Genomic DNA, 25,633 nt, shown 5'->3' on the forward strand with positions numbered 1-25,633 from the left:
CTGCCAGCAAGCTAAAATAAGTCCCGCTGCTTCGTCATCCAGAAGGATGAAACGCCTGAGCGCGGGCGGCGTAGTTAGCCATGTCTGAAGCATGAGCCTGCCGCCGGAGGAGCAAACTGACAGGCGGTGGTGCCTCATTTGCAGGTTTCATGACAGTCATGGAGTGTTTTTTTTCTTCTTCTCAAAGCATAGAGGGTATTCTGTCTGTTTTTTTTCATCTTGGCTTCTGAGAATCTGATGCAATTACACAAAGACAGCAAACTTGCACAGGATAAACAAATCCTTTGTGAAGTTCTTGACTACCTCGCCCACAAAGTCACTAATTGGCCGTCTTGGCGAGTGGGACAGTTTGCTCATGTGAAGTTTTTCAATCAGTGAGCCTTTAAAGCTTTAAAGAGCACCTCAACGTTAACGCACCACCGCCTGTTCTTTATAAACGCACTGAAAATGTCCTTCTTTACGGATTATGGCGTTGTCCTCAAGTAATTGCGACAAATCGCTGATGGCGAGCGGCGCCGGTGTGAAATCAGCATATAAGCTATTTCCTCCACGGTGACTCCATTAAAGTTATGTCTCCCTGCAGGCACAAGGAGGTGACGGCTTCATTCAGAGGATCAAACGAGTGGCGTTTGACGCCAGATCCACTGTTATGGTAAGATCAGCTCATTTCTTGCTCTTTTAGTAAGTTAAAGCTTTAACTATTAAATTACCTTAAATGGCTTTAATAAAATAATAATATCCGGCTGCATTTCTATTAAAGGCTTTTGCTAATCATTTGCTGATAAGAAGAAAATTAAGAAATTTTCTTTTTAAATGTTTTACTGTGTCATGAATCACTGAGTTTCACACTTTTAATTGAACTGCTGAGATAAATTCACAAATAGATCATTTATTGAGATGCCCAATAATAAGTAGGTTACCAAAATCTATATTTTGGTGTCCGGTAGCAGAAGCAACAACTTTAATTACAACACATGTAACAACAAACGTATTGCACTAAGTAATGCACTGGGCAAAGTTAAAAGGTTAAGAAAAGAAAGTTTCTACTAAATATGTTTTAGTTTTGACTGGAAATGGTCATCTAAAAACAGTCCCTGTTGGTCTATTGGCAAAGTCATAAGCATGAACATTTGCATTGTATAAGTTAGTTACTGATTAACCTTTAATCCATCAATTTCCCCTGTGAGAGTAAAGACATAGTAAATAGAAGAAATAAATCAAACGTGGAGTTAAAGTGTTAGCACACATTTTAACTAGTGAGCCTTGAATATCGACATGTTTTAACGGGAATGAATCATCGCTGTAAGTGTTGATTGTTACTTTTACTCGCTTGTGGAAGAGCAGTCTTTAGATTGCAGTACTCAGGGAAAGATTCTCGACAGACGTATGTGGTGTGTGTGTTGTCGCACACGGCGAGCTCCTTGAAGCTTGCTGACAGAAGTAGCACTTTCCCTCTGAGAGACAAAAAAAGCTAATTTCACAGGGCCGCATGCAGCCAAGACAATATGCAAGGCAAGCTTTATGAGAGGAAGACGTGATTGTGTGCGTCAGGTATCTCAACTGCCATCTCCTCCCACCTTTTTTTTGAGGGGGGTGGAGATATTGTGTTTACTGTGCCACGGCTGTGAGAGGAATGCTTAAACATATGGTAAATTATTATTGCAATGTTATCACTTCCACTAATATCTCACTGGACTCATTGCCAGACAAGGTTTGGCAGTGCCAGCCTGGGAATTACCAAACGAGGGAAAACAATGCAACATTTGGAGGAATTTTTTCCCCCTCTCTTTTCCGCGGCATCAAAGTGAGGACAACGTGTCGTCCCAGCTTGTTTCACTAACGGTGACATGATGGGATGCTCTGCAGATAAGAAGCCGCCAACGAGATCTAACTGCTTACCTTGACAGCAGCCGCATTAGGCCTGGCTGGATGGCGGCCAGCTGTGTTAGCATAGCATGCCCATCTCTGTCACATCTGACGTTGCTGGGCCTCGGTAGTTAGTGACGCTCTTCCCGTGGCGATGACTGGAAGGGGGAGAGGATATTTCTCTTGTCAGCTCGGCCGTGATTTAGGACTCCTTTCTTTCTTCCTGTCTCCGGTGGTCTACATTAGGGCCTGCTAACTTATTAGCCACGGGGCGCTTTTAAAGTAGAATTAAATAAATGCTCTGACGTTTACGGCTGCTGCTTGGGGACGCTGTGGCCTAGTGGTGAAGGATATGGCCTGTTGCTGCAGGGTTGTGGGCTTGATTCTTCTGACGGACGAGCTGAACAGCTAGCTGAGTACTGCAAAATATTGAGCTGAAATGCCGACTTGTTGACCTTTTAACTTGGAAAGGCAGGGGAAAATTGATCTATTCACTCTCCACCACTGTTTTATATTCCAGAACCAACTTTCCTCTCTCACATTCCCTATATCGTTACATTTGCTCAAGAAATAGATCACACCTTGCACTATTTCTTCTTGCGCCATCTGCCGGGCTGTAAATTTGCCAACAGGAATGATGGCTCCATCAAATTAACTCTCCCCGCCTTGCCCCGCCCCTATCCAACCTTTCCATCCGACCCCCCCAATACCCACCTGCTTTTTGTTTCTGCACCTATTAGTCAGTGTTCCGCAGCTCCCCGCTACTGGGCTGCTTCCTGTTCGGCCTGCCGCTGGGTGTGATCAGCCTCATGTGCTACGGTATCTGCACGGCCGAGACGGACGACGGCTCCGACGACCTGGAGGGGCTCAAGCGGGAGGGCCTCACGGACGACGATGAGGAGGACGATGAGGAGGACGATGAGGAAGACGAGCGGGAGGAGGAGGAAGAGGAGGAGGAGACTGCCGGGCTGGAAGACGAGAAAGATCCCGAAGAGAAGAAAACGGATTAACGCTGGGCTGGATGATGGATGGCGGATGACGGGCCGAGTCGGCTGCCGTAACGTGGAACTCAAAGACACATGGATGACACTTCGTCTGTGGTGATGATCTTTGTTTTCCGTCTCACTCCCCGCTTACACGCCTGTCTAGCGCAGGCTGTTCTCCCATATTTCCCAGTCTTTACCTAAAACGGCCGTCAGAGTATGGGACCCAAACGCACTGCTTGTGTCGTGCGATCCTCGACGTCCTCGTTAGCTAGTTGTTGTGTAAACGCCCAACCCATATCTTCTTTTTCCTACCTAAGCCACCAGTAGAACACAGGTGAACGCTGCCTTCAAACAAAGCAGGAAGCATCAGTTTATCATCCAAACGTGAAAGTGCCCGAGATAGAAAATGTTGCCATACATGAGTTAGTTTTGTAAGTTGTTGCATGGAAATTTTTATTTGTAGGGGTGCCACACACAATTGTGCATTTAGTGTATTTCTGTGAGTGTATGTGGTAAAGCACATTATAGCACAGAACATTTGCACAGCCCCACACGACCCCTCGCTTAGATGGGTTGCACACACACATCACATCTTGTCACAGCATCTGCATTTAACAGGTTTCCCAGCTGGTGTCCAGCATGGACTAATGGGATTCAATCCATGTTGGGTTCATATATTGTTAGCTTCCTGCAGGTTTTCTTTCTGTGAATTTTTGTACCCCGTTAGTCAATGTAATAGATACATTCAAGGGGAGGAGAGGGAGAGCTACAGCAGGAGTCTCCTACAGGTAGCTCACCACCTCATTTTGAGTAACTCGCCAAAGCCACTGAAAACATTTCTTAAACTGTTCAATTTAGACATTACACTATTTTTCATGACAAACTACCACAAAATAGCAAAAAGACAATGACCATCTTTTATAAATAAAGTACAATTTTAATATTGCCAGTCATATAAACACAAATCACTAACCTAACCTTATTTCATCAAAGTACTGTAGCTCTAATGGTGAGTATCAGGTTAGAAGGGGAAAGGAAAATTGTTCCTTATGCTAGGGCAACCTCTCATATAATTTGGTCCCAAGACTTTTGTCCATATTGTATGAAGCAGTCGCAAAAAGCCTCTTAAAAATGTAACGTTTTTTATTGTAATTAGATGTTGATAATCTGTAAAATAACCTTTCAAATAAACTACAGATTGGAATCGTCGTTCTGATTAATTGCAGCATATCAGAGCAATTCCCAGATGCCATGAAAATTTGTCCCTTGATAATATATGGGAACAGTCGTTTGGGGCAAAAATGTAGCGTCATCATCACAAACTACTGCGCATTCAGTGACAACATTTATCTTTATATGTAAGCAAATAAGCACAAAACTAATTAAAAAAAACACCCCTTAAAATACATCCCTGGTGCGCCTGATCACGCGACTATCCAAGTAGACCTTGAATTGTCAATTTTTTTTTAAATGATTCTGATTGTTTAATGGTATGTAAAGGTTCTGTGTGCATTCCAAGACTGCTTCATGTTTAGTTTGTCCCGACTGACTGTGGTTCCTCTAAGGCAGTTATCTTATTACTGTGAACGTTACACTAAAAAAGGAATTTCCTCGCTTTGCCTTCTAGTCTGTAGCTTGGCAAGCTTTCTTTTCAAATTTGACCAAAATAAAGATTGCCCCTTTTTTTGTTGTTGACTGTTTGTCCCCACTGATATTTTTGTCTTGTCAGTTTTTTGTCAGCACATATGACGGACGCCAGCTCGTGGGGCTGTGCTACAGTACCTTGTCTAAACTTCATATCTCCACACATTTGGAGATAGTTGCGTTTCAATTAGGGGTTGGACACCTGTTGCCTTGACATGCTGTCTTTTCGTGTATTTGGAAATAGATAGCCTTTGACATCCAGCATGGGATTGGTTGTCTTCAAACACCATGACAACAGACTTGCGTGCTCTTGTTGCAGAAACTGTTACAAATAGTACATTTGGCCTATATGGATCTGTTAATAATTCACACGGAACCATCAGAGTATGTTTCTTTTGTAGAGACCAGTGGTTCTTAACCTTGTTGGAGGTACCGAACCCCACTAGTTTCATATGCGCATTCACCGAACACTTTAGTGAAAAATAAAATGTTGTATTTTTTCAAATTCAAGACAAAGTTATATGTTTTTGGTAACACTTTAGTATGGGGAACATATTCTAAATAACAAAGACTTAATTTAAAGTTATTTGGTTAGGGTTAGGGTTAGAGGGTTAGGACCAGCGTTAGAGGGTTAGGGTTGTAATAAGGCCATGCCGAGTAAGGCATTAATAAGTACTTAATAATGACTAGTTAAGAGCCAATATGTTACTAATTTGCATGTTAATAAGCAACTAATTAATGGTAAATATGTTCCCCATACTAAAGTGTTACCATGTTTTTTTACTGGTGCACAAAATGAACCGTACATGAACATCACCTTGTTCAAACAACAAAACCAACATAGTGCATAAACTCACAACAAATTACACACCTGCAAATCAGTCTGACTTCTGCTGTTGCCGTATCCGTAATACGCCGATAGGGAGAAGTTTTTATTTACACGATGAGTCGGGTGTGTCTTTACCTCCGCCGAACCCCTGAGCCCGACTCACCGAACCCCTTGGGTTCGATCGAACCCAGGTTAAGAACCACTGGTATAGACCTTTGTCTTTATGCCGCTCGATTCTCATGGCCACGTTTTGCTCATCAGTCACAGTGGGGGCAGCCACTTGTCACTGTGGTTTCCTTTTGCTATCTTTGACATTTTTAAAAAAATATTTCCTCTACTTTATCATATCGTTTTGATTTTCAGAGAGAACCTAAAGCTTGTAAATGCCAACTCCCTTTATTTATCTGATCATATGAGGCGACAGTGCTTCAAAGCTGTGTTTAATACTGTATGCATTATGATAACAAACTGTAATTTGTGCCATCAAATAGTAACTCATACATTCTTCAGCCTTATTATAGATTGTCATCATAATGGTAGTCAAAAAAGATTGCGACAGCAATTAGCTGCTGCTAGCTCACATGCTAATGTTCGGATCTGCCAGGTTCTTTTGTTTCAATGGCTTTTCTGAATAAGCAGTGATGGGTAAGCTACTTAGAAAATGTAGTAAGCTAAGCTACAAGTTACTCTCAATTAAATGTAGCTAAGCTGCAGGGGAAGCTATCCGGTCAGTTATTAGTAATGGACCCAATGCGGGTCCATTACTAATAACTGTCTGTCATTTAGCTGGGGTCACCCTACAACTACATGTAGGGGTCCCCGAACCCCACTGTATGTATTTATTTAGTTTGCCTTTTCTTTGCCACTCCTGTAATGTTATTCATTTTCTCTACCTACAGTAAAAAAAACAGCATCTATTGTATCTTAACAAAAAATAAACAATGACTTGTATGTTGTTTTAGAACAGTTGGTAATGATTATGTGCAGTAAAACTTTTCATGAACTCAACTCAACTTAATGTGTGTTCTTAAATTTGTGTTTGATGTCTTAGATAAGGAGAGCAGTTATGATTTTGGTTTACAGAGTAAACAACTAAAAACTTAAAGTTCGGGGCATTGTGTTCTCTAAACGCATACATTTGTGTAAATATGGCCAAGGACACACATTATTGTGGGTTTCCTGGAGGTCTTCTTTATCACTAAAGGAAAAATCTAATCTGCGGAAGAGAATCCCTCTGGCATTTTCAAGTATGTTTTTTAATTTGTATTTGTATTTTTTATTTTATTTTTTTGAGTCCTCAGCTTGAAACGTTCCTCTGTCTCTGACTTCCTTGTCGTCATGTGACATGAATGCCTCTGATTGGCCACTCTGTAATGTTTCGCCCTAATTTGTGACTCATCATACCAACACCAGACTATCATCATGGATTTCAAGGTTCTCATTCACCCAGATCATTGTATTTTTTCCAAAAAATTTTTGGCCTGGATTCACAGTCCATTTTCTCTCTTTGTAGCTTGTAGCTTTGAAGTAAGCTACCTAGCTACATGAGTCTAAAAGTAGCTAAGCTACAGGAAAAGCTACTCGTTAAAGTAGTGAAGCTACCGCCACACAACTGGAAAATGTAGTTAAGTGTCTTGGCTTAGCTAGATGTAGCTTGTTCCTGCCCATCACTTTAAATAAGACAAGGTGACTAGAATTAAAGATTAACAATTCTTTCAACAAATGGAGTACTTGCAACTAGGAGCTGCAGTACCAGTGCTGGAGAGGAGACTTGTCTGCTTTTGTCCTCCTTGCCCCTCCCTGTCAGAGTTGTTTGGGTGTTGTTCAATGAAACCGAAAGTTTAACCTGAGCGTGTGTCTTGGACACACACACAGTCGTCCACTCTCACTTTATCTCGGTCCAACCACCTCTTCTCACCATCGAAACCACATAAGATGCCGTGTGTGTGTTTACAGCGATAAAAACACAGGGTGTGCTCATTGTGTTTTGTCCTAGAACAGAACAAAGTATATAGAAAGTGAGTCTCCCCATGTTTCCACTCTGCTTCAAAGGGGAACTGCACTTTTTTAGGAATTTTGCCTATCGTTCACAATCATTATTAAAGACATGACATGTGTTTTAATGCATTCTAACTCGTAAATAAACACAAACAAAAGTCCGCTTACAGCGGAGCTAATGGGAGGTCCTCTATTCCGCCCATAAAACCCAATAAATATACAATCCAAAAAGCGCTAACAATACTCCATTGACATTTTGTGACTTGAATATTAACCAAGTATTAGTGATATTGTTATTATTAGGGCTAATGCAGACAAACCATTTATAGTGGCGCAGTGATCACAAACTTGCATGCTAATGTTGACACAATCGACGGATGAGCTGCTTACTCTTTCCTTGCCCGTCAAACTTTATTTTAGATCATAAATCATGCCTCTCACCTGGGTAGTAGAGGAACAAGCACGTATTCCGACAAGTTGGTCGACTTTGGCTTCCAATTTAGACACGGAAATGGCGAGAACGACACAACAAGACGCTTGGGTTCAACCCCCGTTTCTTTGCAAGGATTATGAGTCATTCATCTAAATGTGAATATATTAACTTTCTGGCATCCTAATGACAGCTGACCTTGTACAGTAAGGGACGTCGGGATGCGTTTTTTAAATGAATGCATCGTGTATGCTTAAAATGATCAAAACACATAAATATTAAATATTATTGATGTGTCTGTTACTAAATTGGCAGACTAGAGCGGCTCCCATAGGCTCCATTGTAAGCAGACTTTATTTAATATTTAGAATGCATTAAAAAAAAAAAAAACATCCGTCATGTTCTTCATAATGATTGTGAACGATACGCAAAATTCCCAAAAAATGAAGTTCCCCTTTATGGTGGAAAATATTCCTCTAACATCAATTAGCTGCCTTCATTAGCTAACTAGCTTTTTTTTAATCAAACATTTTAGGCATTTGCATTATTACAACTGCAGTGGGCCTGAATGCTCTGCTGTGGACACCAAAACACTGCAACACTGGTGTTGGTTGACCCTGGACAACCTACATTCAGCAAATTGCACATGACGCCAACTGTGAAGCTGAAAATCTGAAAGCACTGATGAAAGATCGAGAAAGCGTCAGATTTATCCCAGCAACCTAGTCTGACCAGAGAGAGGCCTGAATTCTCATGCTGCTGTCGTAGCTCAAAGTTGTTAAAACTGAATGTTCTTCTAACTATAGCTAGTTTCTTTTATCCGCTTTTATCAACCATAGCTAGGCATAGCTTTTGTCAACTGTAGCCTGTATCCGTTAGGAAAATATAGCAGCTTGTATCAGCAGTTAAGTCGCAGACTTCATAGTTGTTTTTGTTGTCAACTGTGCTTACTCAGATTAGTTACAAGTTGTGCTCATAAGTTTACATACCCAGAGAGAATTTATAATTTCTTGGCCATTCTTTAGAGAAAATGAATGATAACACAAAAACCTTTCTTCCACTCATGGTTAATGGTTGGGTGAAGCTATTTATTGGCAAACAACTGTTTTTATTACTCTTTTCAAATCAAAATGACAAAAGAAAGTACCCAAATGACCCTGATCAAAAGTTTACATACCCCAGTTGTTAATACCGTGTATTGCCTCCTTTAACATCAATGACAGCTTGAAGTCTTTTGTGGTAGTTGTGGATAAGGTTCTTTATTTTCTCAGATGGAAAAGCTGCCCATTCTTCTTGGCAAAAAGCCTCCAGTTCCTGTGAGTTCTTGGGCTGTCTTACATGAACTGCATGTTTGAGATCTCTCCAGAGTGGCTCAATGATATTGAGGTCAGGAGATTAAGATGGCCACTCCAGAACCTTCACTTTGTTCTGCTGTAGCCAATGACAGGTCGACTTGGTCTTATGTTTTGGATCATTGTCATGTCGGAATGTCCAAAAACGTCCCATGCGCAGCTTCCGGGCTAATGAGTGCAGATTTTCCTCCAGTATTTTCTGATAACATGCTGCATTCATCTTGTCATCAATTTTGGCCAACTTTCCTGTGCTTTTGGAGCTCACACATCCCCAAAACATCAGTGATCCACCTCCGTGTTTCACAGTAGGAATGGTGTTCCTTTCATCATAGGCCTTGTTGACTCCTCTCCAAATGTAACGTTTATGGTTGTGGCCAAAAAGTTCAATTTTGGTCTCATCACTCCAAATTACTTTGTTCCAGAAGTTTTGAGGCTTGTCTCTGTGCTGTTTGGCATAATGTAAGCGGGATACTTTGTGACATTTGCGCAGAAATGTCTTTCTTCTGGCGACTCGACCATGCAGCCCATTTTTCTTCAAGTGCCTCCTTATTGTGCATCTTGAAACAGCCACACTACCATTTTTCAGAGAGTCCTGTATTTCAGCTGAAGTTATTTGTGGATTTTTCTTTGCATCTCGAACAATTTTCCTGCCAGTTGTGGCTGAAATCTTTGCTGGTCTACCTGACCGTGGTTTGGTTTCAACAGAATCCCTAATTTTCCACTTCTTAATCAGCGTTTGAACACTGCTAATTGGCATTGTCAATTCCTTGGATATCTTTTTATACTCCTTTCCTGTTTTATGCAGTTCAATTACCTTTTCTCGCAGATCCTTTGACAATTATTGAGCCTTCCCAATGACTCAGAATCCAGAAACATCTGTGCAGCACTGGATGAAAGATGCAATGGTCTGTCAGAAGCCCAAAAACTCACTGACCTTCTATACACATATGCACACTAATTACAAACAAACAGGTCACAGGTGAGGATTGGAACCTTGATTAGCCATTCAAACCTGTTTGTGTCAACTTTTGTGCATGTTATCAGGTCAAAGTCACTGGGGTATGTAAACTTTTGATCAGGGTCATTTGGGTACTTTCTTTTACCATTTTGATTTAAAAATAGTAAACACAGTTCCATCCATCCATCCATTTTCTACCGCTTATTCCCTTCGGGGTCGCGGGGGCGCTGGAGCCTATCTCAGCTACAATCGGGTGGAAGGCGGGGTACACCCTAGACAAGTTGTTTGCCAATAAATAGCTTCACATAGCCATTAAGCATGAGTGGAAGAAAAGTTTTTGTGTTATCATTCATATTCTCTGAAGAATGGCCAAGAAATTATAAATTATCTCAGGGTATGGAAACTTATGAGCACAATGACTCAGAATCCAGAAACATCTGTGCAGCACTGGATGAAAGATGCAATGGTCTGTCAGAAGCCCAAAAACTCACTGACCTTCTATACACACATGCACACTAATTACAAACAAACAGGTCACAGGTGAGGATTGGAACCTTGATTAGCCATTCAAACCTGTTTGTGTCAACTTTTGTGCATGTTATCAGGTCAAAGTCACTGGGGTATGTAAACTTTTGATCAGGGTCATTTGGGTACTTTCTTTTACCATTTTGATTTAAAAATAGTAAACACAGTTCCATCCATCCATCCATTTTCTACCGCTTATTCCCTTCGGGGTCGCGGGGGCGCTGGAGCCTATCTCAGCTACAATCGGGCGGAAGGCGGGGTGCACCCTAGACAAGTTGTTTGCCAATAAATAGCTTCACACAGCCATTAAGCATGAGTGGAAGAAAAGTTTTTGTGTTATCATTCATATTCTCTGAAGAATGGCCAAGAAATCATAAATTCTCTCAGGGTATGGAAACTTATGAGCACAACTAGACTTCATAGTTCTTTTTGTTGTCGACTGTGCCTACTCAGATTAGTTAAGTGACAGTCGTAGTCAAAATGCAGATAGAGACCATAGCTACCAATAGAAATTAGTGCTCGCCCTCATTCTAACTCGGAGACATCATTAGCCATCTCTCGCTTCTTCTATCACTCAATCAAATGCTCAAGGTCAGTCGTTAACAGCTGTTGATGCGGAAACTTCTTTCAGCTAGCCATCAGCCTTTACCAGCTTTTATCAACCACAACTCGGCATCGGCTTCTTTCAGCTGTTGCCACTAGCCATCTTTAACTGTGACCAAGAAGCCTGTGTCAGTTTGGGAAAAGATGGTGGCTGTAGCAGTCACTAGCAGCTTTTATTAGCTTTTATCCACTCTACATTTACTGTTTAATTAACTCGTTTGTAGGCTGTAACTGCCATTACTTGCCCTGATCTTTTAAATGAACCTTAACTTAATGATACATGGATACAAAACAAATAATAATGTGGTAAATGTCCACAGTCCATATCTCAGTGTTGGACAAATCTTTGTTTGAAGTGCACAATTAACGCTCCGCTCAGCAAAGAATAACAATGATGGCAGCCTGCCTCGCATTATCCGTGTCACCCTTTAGTGCGCGGTAAGCATTTCCCTCGTGGAGACTTGCTGTCTCTCCCTGCAGCCAAATGAGGCTGCCTGGGTTGTCATGATTTGCTGAAGAGCGCCATCATCTCCTCAGGGCTAGGCTGGCCTAGGCTACACTACCTGAGACCAGCGTTTTTGCTAAAGTCACTGCAACCGTTGCCGGGGGGGCTATTTCCGTCACTCGACCTGATTATTCCCAAGAGCTTATAAAAAAAATAGGTCTTGTTGGGTCAAGGAAACCGGTGCTGTGTTTGTGTGCTGAAACGGCCTATGTTTAATCTGGTCCTCAGTTTCCTCACGCAGATGTGCCGGAACATACCGTGACTCCCCAGCTGGGTCCACAGCTTACTTCCAAGCACCCTTGGTGACGGCAGCGAGCTGGGAATTAACGACACTACACGCTCTCATTTATGTATTCAAGCAAAACCTCCACTAATGTACACTCGCTTGATGCACGGGAAAATCTTGTTTGACCACTTTTAACCCGAAAAGAAGATACTACACTGCCACTAGCAGCTGAGTGCTATACTTTTGTAAGGAAGGGGGATTTATTCAAGTTAAAAGCTTTCATCCTTTATAATCTCTGCAGGTCTTGCCCTTGACAGTTTTACCAACCTTAGCTTAGCACTAGGGATGGGTGATATGTCCTAAAAATCTATCATCATTTTTATTGCATAGGTCATAGCAATACTAAAACTTAACATTTTCAAGATCATTCATTTTGTCTGCCTACATAAAAAAAAACAGTATCAATAGGAATTATGGATTTTATTAGCCTTAGCTGCTTTTTTTTTTTAAACAAGAAAACTGAATAAAATGTTAATGCCTGAAGACCACTGTTGGGATGATTTTGGGCAATCTAAATAAACATTGATTGATTGATTGAATCGAGCAAAACACAAAGTGCTCACAACATTTATTATATATTTTTAAGGTAACATGAATGGTTACAGTATATTTTGCTGATGTACTTTTTTTAAAGCTATCAGATTTAAAACCTTCCCGTAGGGAATAAAGGCACGCTGAGTTACGATGGTGGCTCACTTTATGTTAAAGTCACAGCAGGCAGCGCCTCTGCAGAATGTATTAAAGCCTTGGTCGGCACTAAGGTGCTGCCCAGCGGTTATGTTTACTATCCTATCCAATTGGAAGTGTGTTGTTGTTTTTTTAACTCCCCTAAAAGCTTTTTAATTGCTTCCCCAGCCACTCTCACTCTCACCTCGCCTGCTGCCCTATAGACCATGTTATTTGCCGCTGCAAGCACACTGTAATCATGAAATACTCATAATTAGGAAAACATTGTTTGATGGAAGCAGTACAAATAATCTCTTTAAGATGCGTGCATGATGCTAACGGGTGGCTTAAGGATGGCTTTAAAACGAGCAAGGCTGGTGTGAGCCTATTGTTTGTGTTTAACTCCTTTGGGCTCTCTCATATCATAAACCTTATCGCTTGTCACTGAACAAAAAGGTTTGGCTTGCTTGTAGCGCTTTATAGACAACACTGGTTGTTCACTTTCAATGTGTTTTTTTAACTGCTTATTATTTTGGTGCAGTGGCGGGCCGTGCGTTTCCCACCTCGGCCTTCAGTGATGTCCGACTTCAAAGATTACCTCTCAAAATACCATAATTGATGTCACCACACGACCATTGCTGGAGAAATACTATACAGAAACACATTTACACCCTAATCACATCAACAGTGTACAAACCGGTTATTTTCTGGCGCATTTAAAAATAAATTAAAACGCATCAGCAATTAAAACATCTTATGTGGTACTGTCAAAATTAAAATTGCAAAAAATATTAAAAGTGTAAATATAAAATATTTGAACTCACAATTAGAAGGACCTATTTGTTGTCGTATAAGCCAGCGGTACCCCTCGTCGCCATTTCCACTTGGCTTATTCAAGTGGAAATGGCGAGCATTTCATGGCCAGAACAGCTGAGCTAGCTTCCGGGGTTGGCCGACGTCGTCTCACAAGATGTAGTTTCTCTTTAAATATCCTTCTTGAAAATGGCCTTCCAAATATGTATCTGCCACCTAATCAACGTTTTGTTCTCCTTCTCTGCTATCCCGGTCTGGCTACGGCGCAAGATTTCCCGCTTCCTGCCATCTTGCAACTTGTGAATAGATAATCACTTTGGAAGGACAAGTGTGTATCCAATCACAGTCTCGTTAACATCAGGTTACTTAGATAGGCCCCAGTGTGAGTGCGCACAGACCGTTCTCCTGGCAACCTCCAAGCCCAGACTCGTCCTTTAGATTGCCAGATGGAAAAGCTTGATTCATCACTCCAGAGAACGCGTCTCTACTGCTCTAGAGTCCAGTGGCGACGTGCTTTACACCACTGCATCCGACGCTTTGCATTGGACTTGATGTATGGCTTAGATACAGCTGCTCGGCCATGGAAACCCATTCCATGAAGCTCTCTGCGTACTGAACGTGGGCTAATTGGGAGGTCACATGAAGTTTGGAGCTCTGTAGCAACTGACTGTGCAGAAAGTCGCGATCCCTTTGCACTATGCGCGTCAGCATTTGCTGACCCCTCTGTCAGTTTACGTGACCTACCACTTTGTGGCTGAGTTGCTGTTGTTCCCAAACTCTTCCATTTTCTTACAATAAAGCCGACAGTTGACTTTGGAATATTTAGGAGTGAGGAAATTTCACGACAGGATATGTTGCACAGGTGGCATCCTATGACAGTTCCATGCTGGAAATCACTGAGCTCCTGAGAGCGGCCCATTCTTTCACAAATGTTTGTAGAAACAGTCTCCATGCCTAAGTGCTTGATTTTATACACCTGTGGCCAGACCAAGTGATTAGGACACCTGATTCTCATCATTTGGATGGGTGGCCAAATACTTTTGGCAATATAGTGTATGTTGTCCTGGACTTAATAGAGAAAATGTTCATGCTCTGGTGTGACAGGGAGACACCTTGCAGGATCACAGCCTGCCAAATCTAATCAGAGTTTGCATTTGTCACACAGTGCCAACCTTCCATTCTCCACCTTGACGGGGAGATCAAGATGTCAGCCAATTTACACGGTGGTGTCCGGGAGGATCACATTTCACCAAGCGTTTTTATTAAAGTATATCTTGTCAAGGGACTGTGGAAAATAAACTTTAGTGTAGACCGTGTACAGCTTGAGTAGCGTAATAAGAGGTCTCGTGTTTGTCATAAATTCATGACATGGTTAGTTGTCTTATGACAAAATGAACGAGGAAGGTGTGGTCTTAGAAGGAAGTCCTTGGTTTGCTGGCTGATGAAGAGACTTGTCACACTTGGTGACATAAACGTTACGATGATGGAGATACATGTTAATACACGGTGACATGAACATTAATAAAATAATACATAGCGACATAACTATTGTAAAATGGGATAAAGATTATTTTCATACAAGGCAACATAAACATTAATACAATGAAGACACTTGTCATACATGGCGACATAAATGTTGCAAATTGGATAAAGATTATTTTAACAGGAAAAAGATACTCTAAATAGGATAGTTATTTTTTATACATGGTGACAGAAATGTAAATAGGATAATGATTCTTGTCATACATGGCAACATAAACATTAATATGATGGAGATACTTGTTCATACATGTGGAGTGGAGATAAACGTTAATACCATGAAGATATTTGTTTAAACATGGCCACCTAAACTTTAACACGATGGAGATACATGTTAAAACACAGGGATCATAAACGTTAGTAAGATGCAGATACTTGTTAGTACAAGGCGACATAAACAATAATACGATAGATACTTGTTAATTAGGGGTGTGGGAAAAAATCGATTCGAATTCGAATCGCGATTCTCACGTGCGATTCAGAATCGATTCTCATTTTTAAAAAATCTTTTTTTTATTTTTTATTTTTTTGTAGTTTTTATTTATTTTTATTTTATTTTATTTTTTTTAAATTAATCAATCCAACAAAACAATACACAGCAATACCATAACAATGCAATCCAATTCCAAAACCAAACCCGACCCAGCAACACTCAGAACTGCAATAAACAGAGCAATTGAGAGGAGACACAAACACGACACAGAAGAAACCAAAAGTAGTGAAACAAAAATGAATATTATCAACAACAGTATCAACATTAGTTACAATTTCAACATAGCAGTGATTAAAAATCCCTCATTTACATTATCAATAGACATTCATAAAAAAAACAAAAAAAAAGAACAATAGTGTCACAGTGGCTTACACCTGCATCGCATCTCATAAGCTTGACAACACACTGTGTCCAATATTTTCACAAAGATAAAATAAGTCATATTTTTGGTTCATTAAATAGTTAAAACAAATTTACATTATTGCAATCAGTTGATAAAACATTGTCCTTTGCAATTATAAAAGCTCTTTACAAAAATATACTACTCTGCTTGCATGTCAGCAGACTGGGGTAGATTCTGCTGAAATCCTATGTAATGAATGAATAGAGAATCATTTTTAATCGGGAAAATATTGTTTTTGAATCGAGAATCGCGTTGAATTGAAAAAAATCGATTTTGAATCAAATCGTGACCCCAAGAATCGATATTGAATCGAATCGTGGGACACCCAAAGATTTGCAGCCCTATTGTTAATACATGGTGACATAAATGTTAATACGATGGAGATACAAGGTAATAATTTAAAGTTAAAGTTAAAGTACCAATGATTGTCACACACACACTAGGTGTGGTGAAATGTGTCCTCTGCATTTGACCCATCCCCTTGTTCACCCCCTGGGAGGTGAGGGGAGCAGTGGGCAGCAGCGGTGCCGCGCCCGGGAATCATTTTTGGTGATTTAACCCCCAATTCCAACCTTTGATGCTGAGTGCCAAGCAGGGAGGTAATGGGTCCCATTTTTATAGTCTTTGGTATGACTCGGCCGGGGTTTGAACTCACAACCTACCGATTTCAGGGCGGACACTCTAACCACTAGGCCACTGTACATGGTGTTATTAGGTTAATAGGATAAAAATACTTGTTAAAACATGCAACATAAATGTTAATACAATGGAAACGCATGTTTATACATGGTGTTATAAGGTTAATAGGATAAAGATACTTGTTAATACATGGTGACATACAGTGGGGCAAAAAAGTATTTAGTCAGCCACCCATTGACAATCAATGGGTGGCTGACTAAATACTTTTTTGCCCCACTGTAAATGTTAATACAATGGAGATACATGGTGTTATAAACATTAATAGGATAAAGATACTTGTTAATACATGGTGACATAAACGTTAATACAATGGCGATACATGTTAATACATGGTGTTATAAGGTTAATAGGATAAAGATACTTGTTAATACATGCGACATAAATGTTAATACGATGGAGATGCATGTTTATACATGGTGTTATAAGGTTAATACAATGGAGATGCATGTTTGTACATGGTGTTATAAGGTTAATAAGATGAAGATACTTGTTAATACATGGTGACATACATGTTAATACAATTGAGATACATGGTGTTATAAACGTTAATAGGATAAAGATACTTGTTAATACATGGTGACATAAATGTTAATACAATGGAGATACATGGTGTTATAAACGTTAATAGGATAAAGATACTTGTTAATACAAGGTGACATAAACGTTAATACGATGGCGATACATGTTAATACATGGTGTTATAAGGTTAATAGGATAAAGATACTTGTTAATACATGCAACATAAATGTAAATACGATTGAGACACATGTTTATACATGGTGATATAAGGTTAAAAGGATAAAGATACTTGTTAATACATGGTGACAGAAATGTTAATACAATGGAGATACATGGTGTTATAAACGTTAATAGGATAAAGATACATGTTAATACATGGTGACATAAATGTTAATACGATGGCGATACATATTAATACATGGTGTTATAAGGTTAATAGGATAAAGATACTTGTTAATACATGGTGACATAAATGTTAATACAATGCAGATACATGGTGTTATAAACGTTAATAGGATAAGGATACTTGTTAATACAAGGTGACATAAACGTTAATACGATGGCGATACATGTTAATACATGGTGTTATAAGGTTAATAGGATAAAGATACTTGTTAATACATGCAACATAAATGTTGAGATACATGTTTATACATGGTGTTATAAGGTTAATAGCATAAAGATACTTGTTAATACATGGTGACATACATGTTTATACAATGGAGATACATGTTAATACATGGTGTTATAAGGTTAATAGAATAAAGATACTTGTTAATACATGTGACATAAATGTTAATACGATGGAGATGCATGTTAATACATGATGTTATAAACGTTAATAGGATAAAGATACATGCAACAATTATTAATACGATGGAGATACAAGTTAATACATGGCGACCTAAATATTAATACGATGGCAATACATGTTAATACATGGTGTCCTAAACATTAATAGGATAAAAATACTTGTTTTTACATAAAAAATGAATAATATCATGATGAAGATGCATACATCTTGACAGGTGGTGTCACAAACATTAATACGATGGAGATACATGTTAGTACATTGTGTCATAAACGTTAATAGGATAAAGATAGTTAATACATGGCAACATAAATGTTAATACAATGGACATACTTGTTTATACATGGTGACATAAACATTGATAGGATAAAGATACTTGTCATTACATGGTGGCATAAACATTGATAGGATAAAGATATTTGTCATTACATGGTGACATAAACATTGATAGGATAAAGATACTTGTCATTACATGGTGACATAAACATTGATAGGATAAAGATACTTGTCATTACATGGTGACATAAACATTGATAGGATAAAGATACTTGTCATTACATGGTGGCATAAACATTGATACGATAAAGATACTTGTCATTACATGGTGGCATAAACATTGATAGGATAAAGATACTTGTTATACTTTGGTGACATAAACGTTGATACACATAAACTAAATGGAGTTGGTCTTGTGTGGTCTTACAGCAGTAAAACGTGTCAAAGTGACATTTAGCCAGAGTTGCAGCAGCACGATAGACCGACTCGTCTGCCGCCAAAAGCAACTTGTGAAGTTTTTGTCATCTTTTTGCCGACGCCGTGTCAAAAAAGAAAACGAAAAAAACTGCATTTAATGATAGAAGCGGCATCCAAAGTCAAGAGCTCTCGACTGGTTCTGCTACTTTGAACGCTAAACTCCAGACATGAGTGTGCCTGTCAGATAAACATGACTGAGTTTGAAGCAGCAGTAATTAAAGGCCTACTGAAACCCACTACTACCTACATGGTAGTACTGGACCATGCAGTCTGATAGTTTATATATCAATGATGAAATCTTAACATTGCAACACATGCCAATACGGCCGGGTTAACTTATAAAGTGCAATTTTAAATTTCCCGCTAAACTTCCAGGTGAAAACGTCTTTGGATGATGACGTATGCGCGTGACGTAACCAGTGAAACGCAAGTATCGGTACCCCATTAAATACAATACAAAATAGCTCTGTTTTCATCTCATAATTCCACAGTATTCTGGACATCTGTGTTGGTGAATCTTTTGCAATTTGTTTAATGAACAATGAAGACTGCAAAGAAGAAAGTTGTAGGTGGGATCGGTGTATTAGCGGCTGGCTGCAGCAACACAACCAGGAAGACTTTGACTCGGATAGCAGACACGCTAGCCAACGCTAGCCACCGACCGCACAGATGATCGTGGTGAAGTCCTTCGTCCTTCCGTCGATCGCTGGAACGCAGGTGAGCATGAGTGTTGATGAGCAGATGAGAGCTCGCTGGCGTAGGTGGAGCGCTAATGTTTTAATCATAGCTCTGTGAGGTCCAGTTGCTAAGTTAGCTTCAATGGCGTCGTTAGCAACAGCATTTTTAAGCTTCGCCAAGCTGGAAAGCATTAACCGTGTATTTACATGTTCATGGTTTAATAGTATTGTTGATTTCCTGTCTATCCTTCCAGTCAGGGGTTTATGTATTTTGTTTCTATCTGCATTTGAGCCTGATGCTATCACGTTAGCTCCGTAGCTAAATTAGCTTCAATGGCGTCGTTAGCAACAGCATTTTTAAGCTTCGCCAAGCTGGAAATTATTAACCGTGTATTTACATGTCCATGGTTTAATAGTATTGTTGATATTCTGTCTATTCTTCCAGTCAGGGATTTATTTCTTCTGTTTCTATCTGCAGTTAAGCACGATGCTATCACGTTAGCTCCGTAGCTAAAGTGCTTCGCCGATGTATTGTCGTGGAGATAAAAGTCACTGTGAATGTCCTTTTCGCGTTCTCGACTCTCATTTTCAAGAGGATATAGTATCCGAGGTGGTTTAAAATACAAATCCGTGATCCACAATAGAAAAAGGAGAGAGTGTGGAATCCAATGAGCCCTTGTACCTAAGTTACGGTCAGAGCGAAAAAAGATACACCCTGCACTGCACTCTAATCCTTCACTCTCACTTTCCTCATCCACGAATCTTTCATCCTGGCTCAAATTAATAGGGTAATCGTCGCTTTCTCGGTCCGAATCGCTCTCGCTGCTGGTGTAAACAATGTGCAAATGTGAGGAGCCCTTCAACCTGTGACGTCACGCTACTTCCGGTACAGGCAAGGCTTTTTTATCAGCGACCAAAAGTTGCAAACTTTATCGTCGATGTTCTCTACTAAATCCTTTCAGCAAAAATATGGCAATATCGCGAAATGATCAAGTAAGACACATAGAATGGATCTGCTATCCCCGTTTAAATAAGAAAATTTAATTTCAGTAGTCCTTTAATAGCATAAAGATACTTGTTAATACATGGTGACATACATGTTTATACAATGGAGATACATGTTAATACATGGTGTTATAAGGTTAATAGAATAAAGATTCTTGTTAATACATGTGACATAAATGTTAATACGATGGAGATGCATGTTAATACATGATGTTATAAACGTTAATAGGATAAAGATACATGCAACAATTGTTAATACGACGGAGATACAAGTTAATACATGGCGACCTAAATATTAATACGATAGCAATACATGTTAATACATGGTATCCTAAACATTAATAGGATAAAAATACTTCTTATTACATAAAAAAATAATATCATGATGAAGATGCATACATCTTGACAGGTGGTGTCACAAACATTAATACGATGGAGATACATGTTAGTACATTGTGTCATAAACGTTAATAGGATAAAGATAGTTAATACATGGCAACATAAATGTTAATACAATGGACATACTTGTTTATACATGGTGACATAAACATTGATAGGATAAAGATACTTGTCATTACATGGTGACATAAACATTGATAGGATAAAGATACTTGTCATTACATGGTGACATAAACATTGATAGGATAAAGATACTTGTCATTACATGGTGGCATAAACATTGATAGGATAAAGATACTTGTTATACTTTGGTGACATAAACGTTGATACACATAAACTAAATGGAGTTGGTCTTGTGTGGTCTTACAACAGTAAAACGTGTCAAAGTGACATTTAGCCAGAGTTGCAGCAGCACGATAGACCGACTCGTCTGCCGCCAAAAGCAACTTGTGAAGCTTTTGTCATCTTTTTGCCGACGCCGTGTCAAAAAAGAAAACGAAAAAAACCGCATTTAATGATAGAAGCGGCATCCAAAGTCAAGAGCTCTCGACTTGTTCTGCTACTTTGAACACTAAACTCCAGACATGAGTGTGCCTGTCAGATAAACATGACTGAGTTTGAAGCAGCAGTAATCAAGAAGCATTGTTTTGGCCAACAGTTCGACCGCCCTCCAACACCACGCATCGTGAGCCCAAACCACACACGATTGCAAGTTTCCACCCGTGTTATCTCCATAATGACTCATTAGTATGACTCCAAACATTGCAGGCAGACACACTCTACTGGTCGGTCTTTCTCACTCAAACATTAACATTGTGCTACTCATTTTTGTATAGCCACTGCAGGACTGCTGCAGTGTTGCCGCATCACTCAATGGACCAAATGGATCTATGAGCTGTGAAATCGCTCACAGGGTGTAATAATGAGCTACTGCACGTCTTTTTTTGCCTGCAATAAAAGGCTCAAATAAGAGTTAGAGGCTGAATGCTCTTTGGAAACAGACGGGTGTGCACTGAACTTCCTCCTCCTTTTCCCATTCATCAGTTAAGACAGTTATGTTCAACCTACAGTGAAATAACTCTAAAGGTCCATCCTTAGTGTGTAATGGGCTAGCAAGACATACATACATTCTTAGTGTGCTTTTACTTTACATTTTATTCTTTTGGAAGCATTGTTCAGAACATTTTTCATTTCATGGATTTTATCAAGTCAAGTTCAAACAATAGCACTAATGAAAACAAAAAACTAATTAAATAGTAGCTTTCATAAATGAATAAATACATTCAGTTCCATTCGACTTTATATTTGTACCTCAGCCCCAGAACAATCCCAACAAGGTAGGTGTGTTGGGGGGTGAGGTTGTGGAATCTTGGCTTGTTGGCCAAGAGGAAAAGAATGCAGATTTTCCCTGTTAGCAACTTGAGGTTTACGAAATGGTTTTTATTGAAATAAATTTACTACATTGTTTCACTTAGATACAATATAATTTTAAAAGACCCTAAAATAAGCAGGATAGCAGTTTGACGATGCTACCTTCTGGGTACATGGTGGTTGTCTACACACTTGCATTTCTAGTTGTTGTGGTTTAGGGCTGTAATTATGGACTATTTTGGTAGTCACATTTTTGGTTACAATAATTGAGTAATTGGATAAAACACTTAATAATCTAAATTACTATTTTAGGTAAAATAGTTTAAATAAGTTTGACACTTTTTTCACATCAACTTTGAAATCCAGCTTTAAACGTGTGCATTATTAAGATGCCACACAGATCAAGGCATCCATACAACATCGTATGCTCTCTATTGCAGCGGCTGTGCGGAAACTACACTATATTGCCAAAAGTATTTGGCCACCTGCTTTCACTCAAATATGAACTTGAAGTGCCATCCCATTCCTAACTCATAGGGTTTAATATGATGTCGGTCCACCTTTTGCAGCTATTACAGCTTCAACTTTTCTGGGAAGGCTGTCCACAAGGTTGCGGAGTGTGTTTATAGGAATTTTCAACCATTCTTCCAAAAGCGCATTGGTGAGGTCACACACTGAGATGTTGGTCCAGAAGGCCTGGCTCTCAGTCTCCGTTGTAATTTATCCCAAAGGTGTTCTACCGGGTTCAGGTCAGGACTCTGTGCAGGCCAGTCAAGTTCATCCACACCGGACTCTGTCATCCATGTCTTTATGGACCTTGCTTTGTGCACTGGTGCACAGTCATGTTGGAGGAGTAAGGGGCCCGCTACAAACTGTTCCCACAAGGTTGGGAGCATGGAATTGTCCAAAATGTTTTGGTATCCTGGAGCATTCAAAGTTCCTTTCACTGGAACTAAGGGGCCAAGCCCAACTCCTGAAAAACAACCCTACACCATAATTACTCCTCTACCAAATTTCACACTCGGCACAATGCAGTCCGTTCTCCTGGCAACCTCTAAACCCAAACTCGTCCATCAGATTGCCTGATGGAAAAGCGTGATTCATCACTCCAGAGAACGCGTCTCCACTGCTCTAGAGTCCGGTGGCGACGTGCTTTACACCACTGCATCCGACGCTTTGCATTGGACTTGGTGATGTATGGCTTAGATACAGCTGCTCGGCCATGGAAACCCATTCCATGAAGCTCTCTGCGTACTGAACGTGGGCTAATTGGAAAGTCACATGAAGTTTGGCACTCTGTAGCAACTGACTGTGCAGAAAGTCGGCGACCTCTTTGCACTATGCGCTTCAGCATCCGCTGACCCCTCTCTATGTCAGTTTACGTGGCCTACCATCTTGTGGCTGAGTTGCTGTTGTTCCCAAACTCTTCCATTTTCTTATAATAAAGCCAACGGTTGACTTTGGAATATTTAGGAGTGAGGAAATTTCACGACTGGATTTGTTGCACAGGTGGCATCCTATGACAGTTCCACACTGGAAATCACTGAGAGCGGCCCATTCTTTCACAAATGTTTGTAGAAACAGTCTCCATGCCTAGGTGCTAGATTTTATACACCTGTGGCCGGGCCAAGTGATTAGGACACCTGATTCTGATCATTTGGATGGGTGGCCAAATACTTTTGGCAATATAGTGTATGTCCACGTATGTAAAGCTCCGGGCGCTCTATGCGATCTGGATTTGATCAATTTTACTCACTACAATGAACTGATTAATCGAAGCAACATAATATAAATCTGAGCTTTTTTTCTAATCGAATCGATTGATTTCATTGATGAATTGTTGCAGCCCTATTGTGGTTGCAGAAGTAGCAACAACAATGCATCATTTTGAGAGCTACGTAGCTTTGCCTGGAGTAGTAAGGACAACTGATGTATTTTTCCAAGCATATTCTTGCGTTTGATTGTGCAGGTGTACCTAATGAAGGGTCCAGAGACGCATAGAGGGAACAATAGGCCTTGAACACCACCAGGAGCATCATGACAAAATCATCAAACGTTATTTCTCTATAAAAGAAAGTTGCCTGCAGCTTCAATCCCTGAGAGCAGCTCCTCTCAGTAAAGTACGACAGCCAACATCCACGCTTTTAACATTCGCCGAGCATTCCTAAACCCCATCGCGTTCATTTTAGGAGTAAATATGCAAAATGCCAGATGCATAACCTTATCCCCAATCCAGTGGTTTGTTTCGCTGACACGCGTTCCCTAGCATATGTCCAAAGTGCCGCTGAAGTGCACGCATGCAAGCGGTTAGCGTCAAAGTGAATAAGTGCACTGGACGCAGCATTCCGGAATGCAAGTTATTGCCTATTTTGTGCTCCTCTGCAGAGAATATAAGCAATGAATAAAACATGTGCGACTAAGCATATATATTGGATTTAAATATTACCCCATGAATATGCCTTAGATCGCTCTTGGGTTTTTTCTGTCCCTTTTTACCTATTATTCCATAATCACTGGCCGTTATCGCATTTTAACCATTTTTTTTTTCTGCGCTATCTGCAAAAAGGCTCAATTGGAACTGGATTCTGCAGATGGAGCCTCAGGACAGATACATCGGTCTGATGGAAACCAGGAGGAAGCCACTGACCCTAAATATGAGCCGCTAGCTTGGGAGTTTTTAGGCCTTGAAACGTCTTGACAGCTTAAATCATTATAACTTTGGGTTTGGGGGGGGGGGGGAGGTTTTCTGTTTATTTGTGTGGACACGAGCCTCGGTGGCTTACTTCCACATGGCCATTGTTGGGCGCTGTGCCTTTTTTTCACGAGCCCACCCCCTCCCAACCTGTTGATGAAAAGGAATAACCGAGATCCGGGGTCAGAGGCCATGCTGTAATGTGCAAAAAGATTGTTACCTCCTTTTGAAAGTGAGATTATTTTACCATGAGGGTTAAGTCTCAGTGGGACACAAGCGCTCCTCCCGTATGAAAATGATTCTTGGAAGGCAAAATATGAGCAAATTCACCAGAGAGAAGTGAGGAAGAGGACGCCTAGCCTGAAGCAAGCTGAACTCCTGCTGCGAGAGACGGGCGGCAACACCAGATGAAGAAAGAAAGCCTCATGCCTTAAACATCTGACACTCGAATTAACTTGCATTTATTTGCATCCTCTTTCGTGAAACGACGAGCAAGCTCGATGAGATTGTGTCTCCTCCGAGAGATCACAGGAGAAGAAGTTTCGCTGCAAACAATTCTCGGTCCCCATTAGGCCCTATTCCACCGCAGGAACTTTATCAGGAACTTTCACATTTAAAGTTAAAGTACCACTGATACTCACACACACACTAGGTGTGGTGAAAGTACCCTTTGCATTTGACCCATCCCCTTGTTCCACCCCCTGGGAGGTGAGGGGAGCAGTGAGCAGCAGCGGTGGCCGCGCTCGGGAATCATTTTGGTGATTTACCCGAGTAAATAAAGTTTCCCCTTGTATTTCCACCAAAAAAACCT

The 25,633-nt window shown here is 40.3% G+C and overlaps 1 protein-coding gene across 2 annotated transcripts in view; it reads left to right on the forward strand.

The window, feature by feature from the left end:
• LOC133630124 (protein disulfide-isomerase TMX3-like) overlaps positions 1 to 25,633 on the forward strand; it is a 124,171-nt gene that overhangs the window by 49,417 nt on the left and 49,121 nt on the right. The window contains exons 15-16 of one of the 2 annotated variants that reach the window (XM_062021464.1): positions 584 to 652; positions 2,607 to 4,547. In XM_062021464.1, coding sequence (XP_061877448.1) covers positions 584 to 652; positions 2,607 to 2,876 — 339 coding nt within the window. In that variant the 3' untranslated portion in view covers positions 2,877 to 4,547. Of the gene's footprint in view, positions 1 to 583; positions 653 to 2,606; positions 4,548 to 25,633 lie in introns of those variants that run through there. The other variant, XM_062021465.1, reaches the window with a different exon arrangement.

The sequence above is a fragment of the Entelurus aequoreus genome, linkage group LG15 (genome assembly GCF_033978785.1).
Source record: "Entelurus aequoreus isolate RoL-2023_Sb linkage group LG15, RoL_Eaeq_v1.1, whole genome shotgun sequence".
Taxonomy (NCBI): Eukaryota; Metazoa; Chordata; class Actinopteri; order Syngnathiformes; family Syngnathidae; genus Entelurus; species Entelurus aequoreus.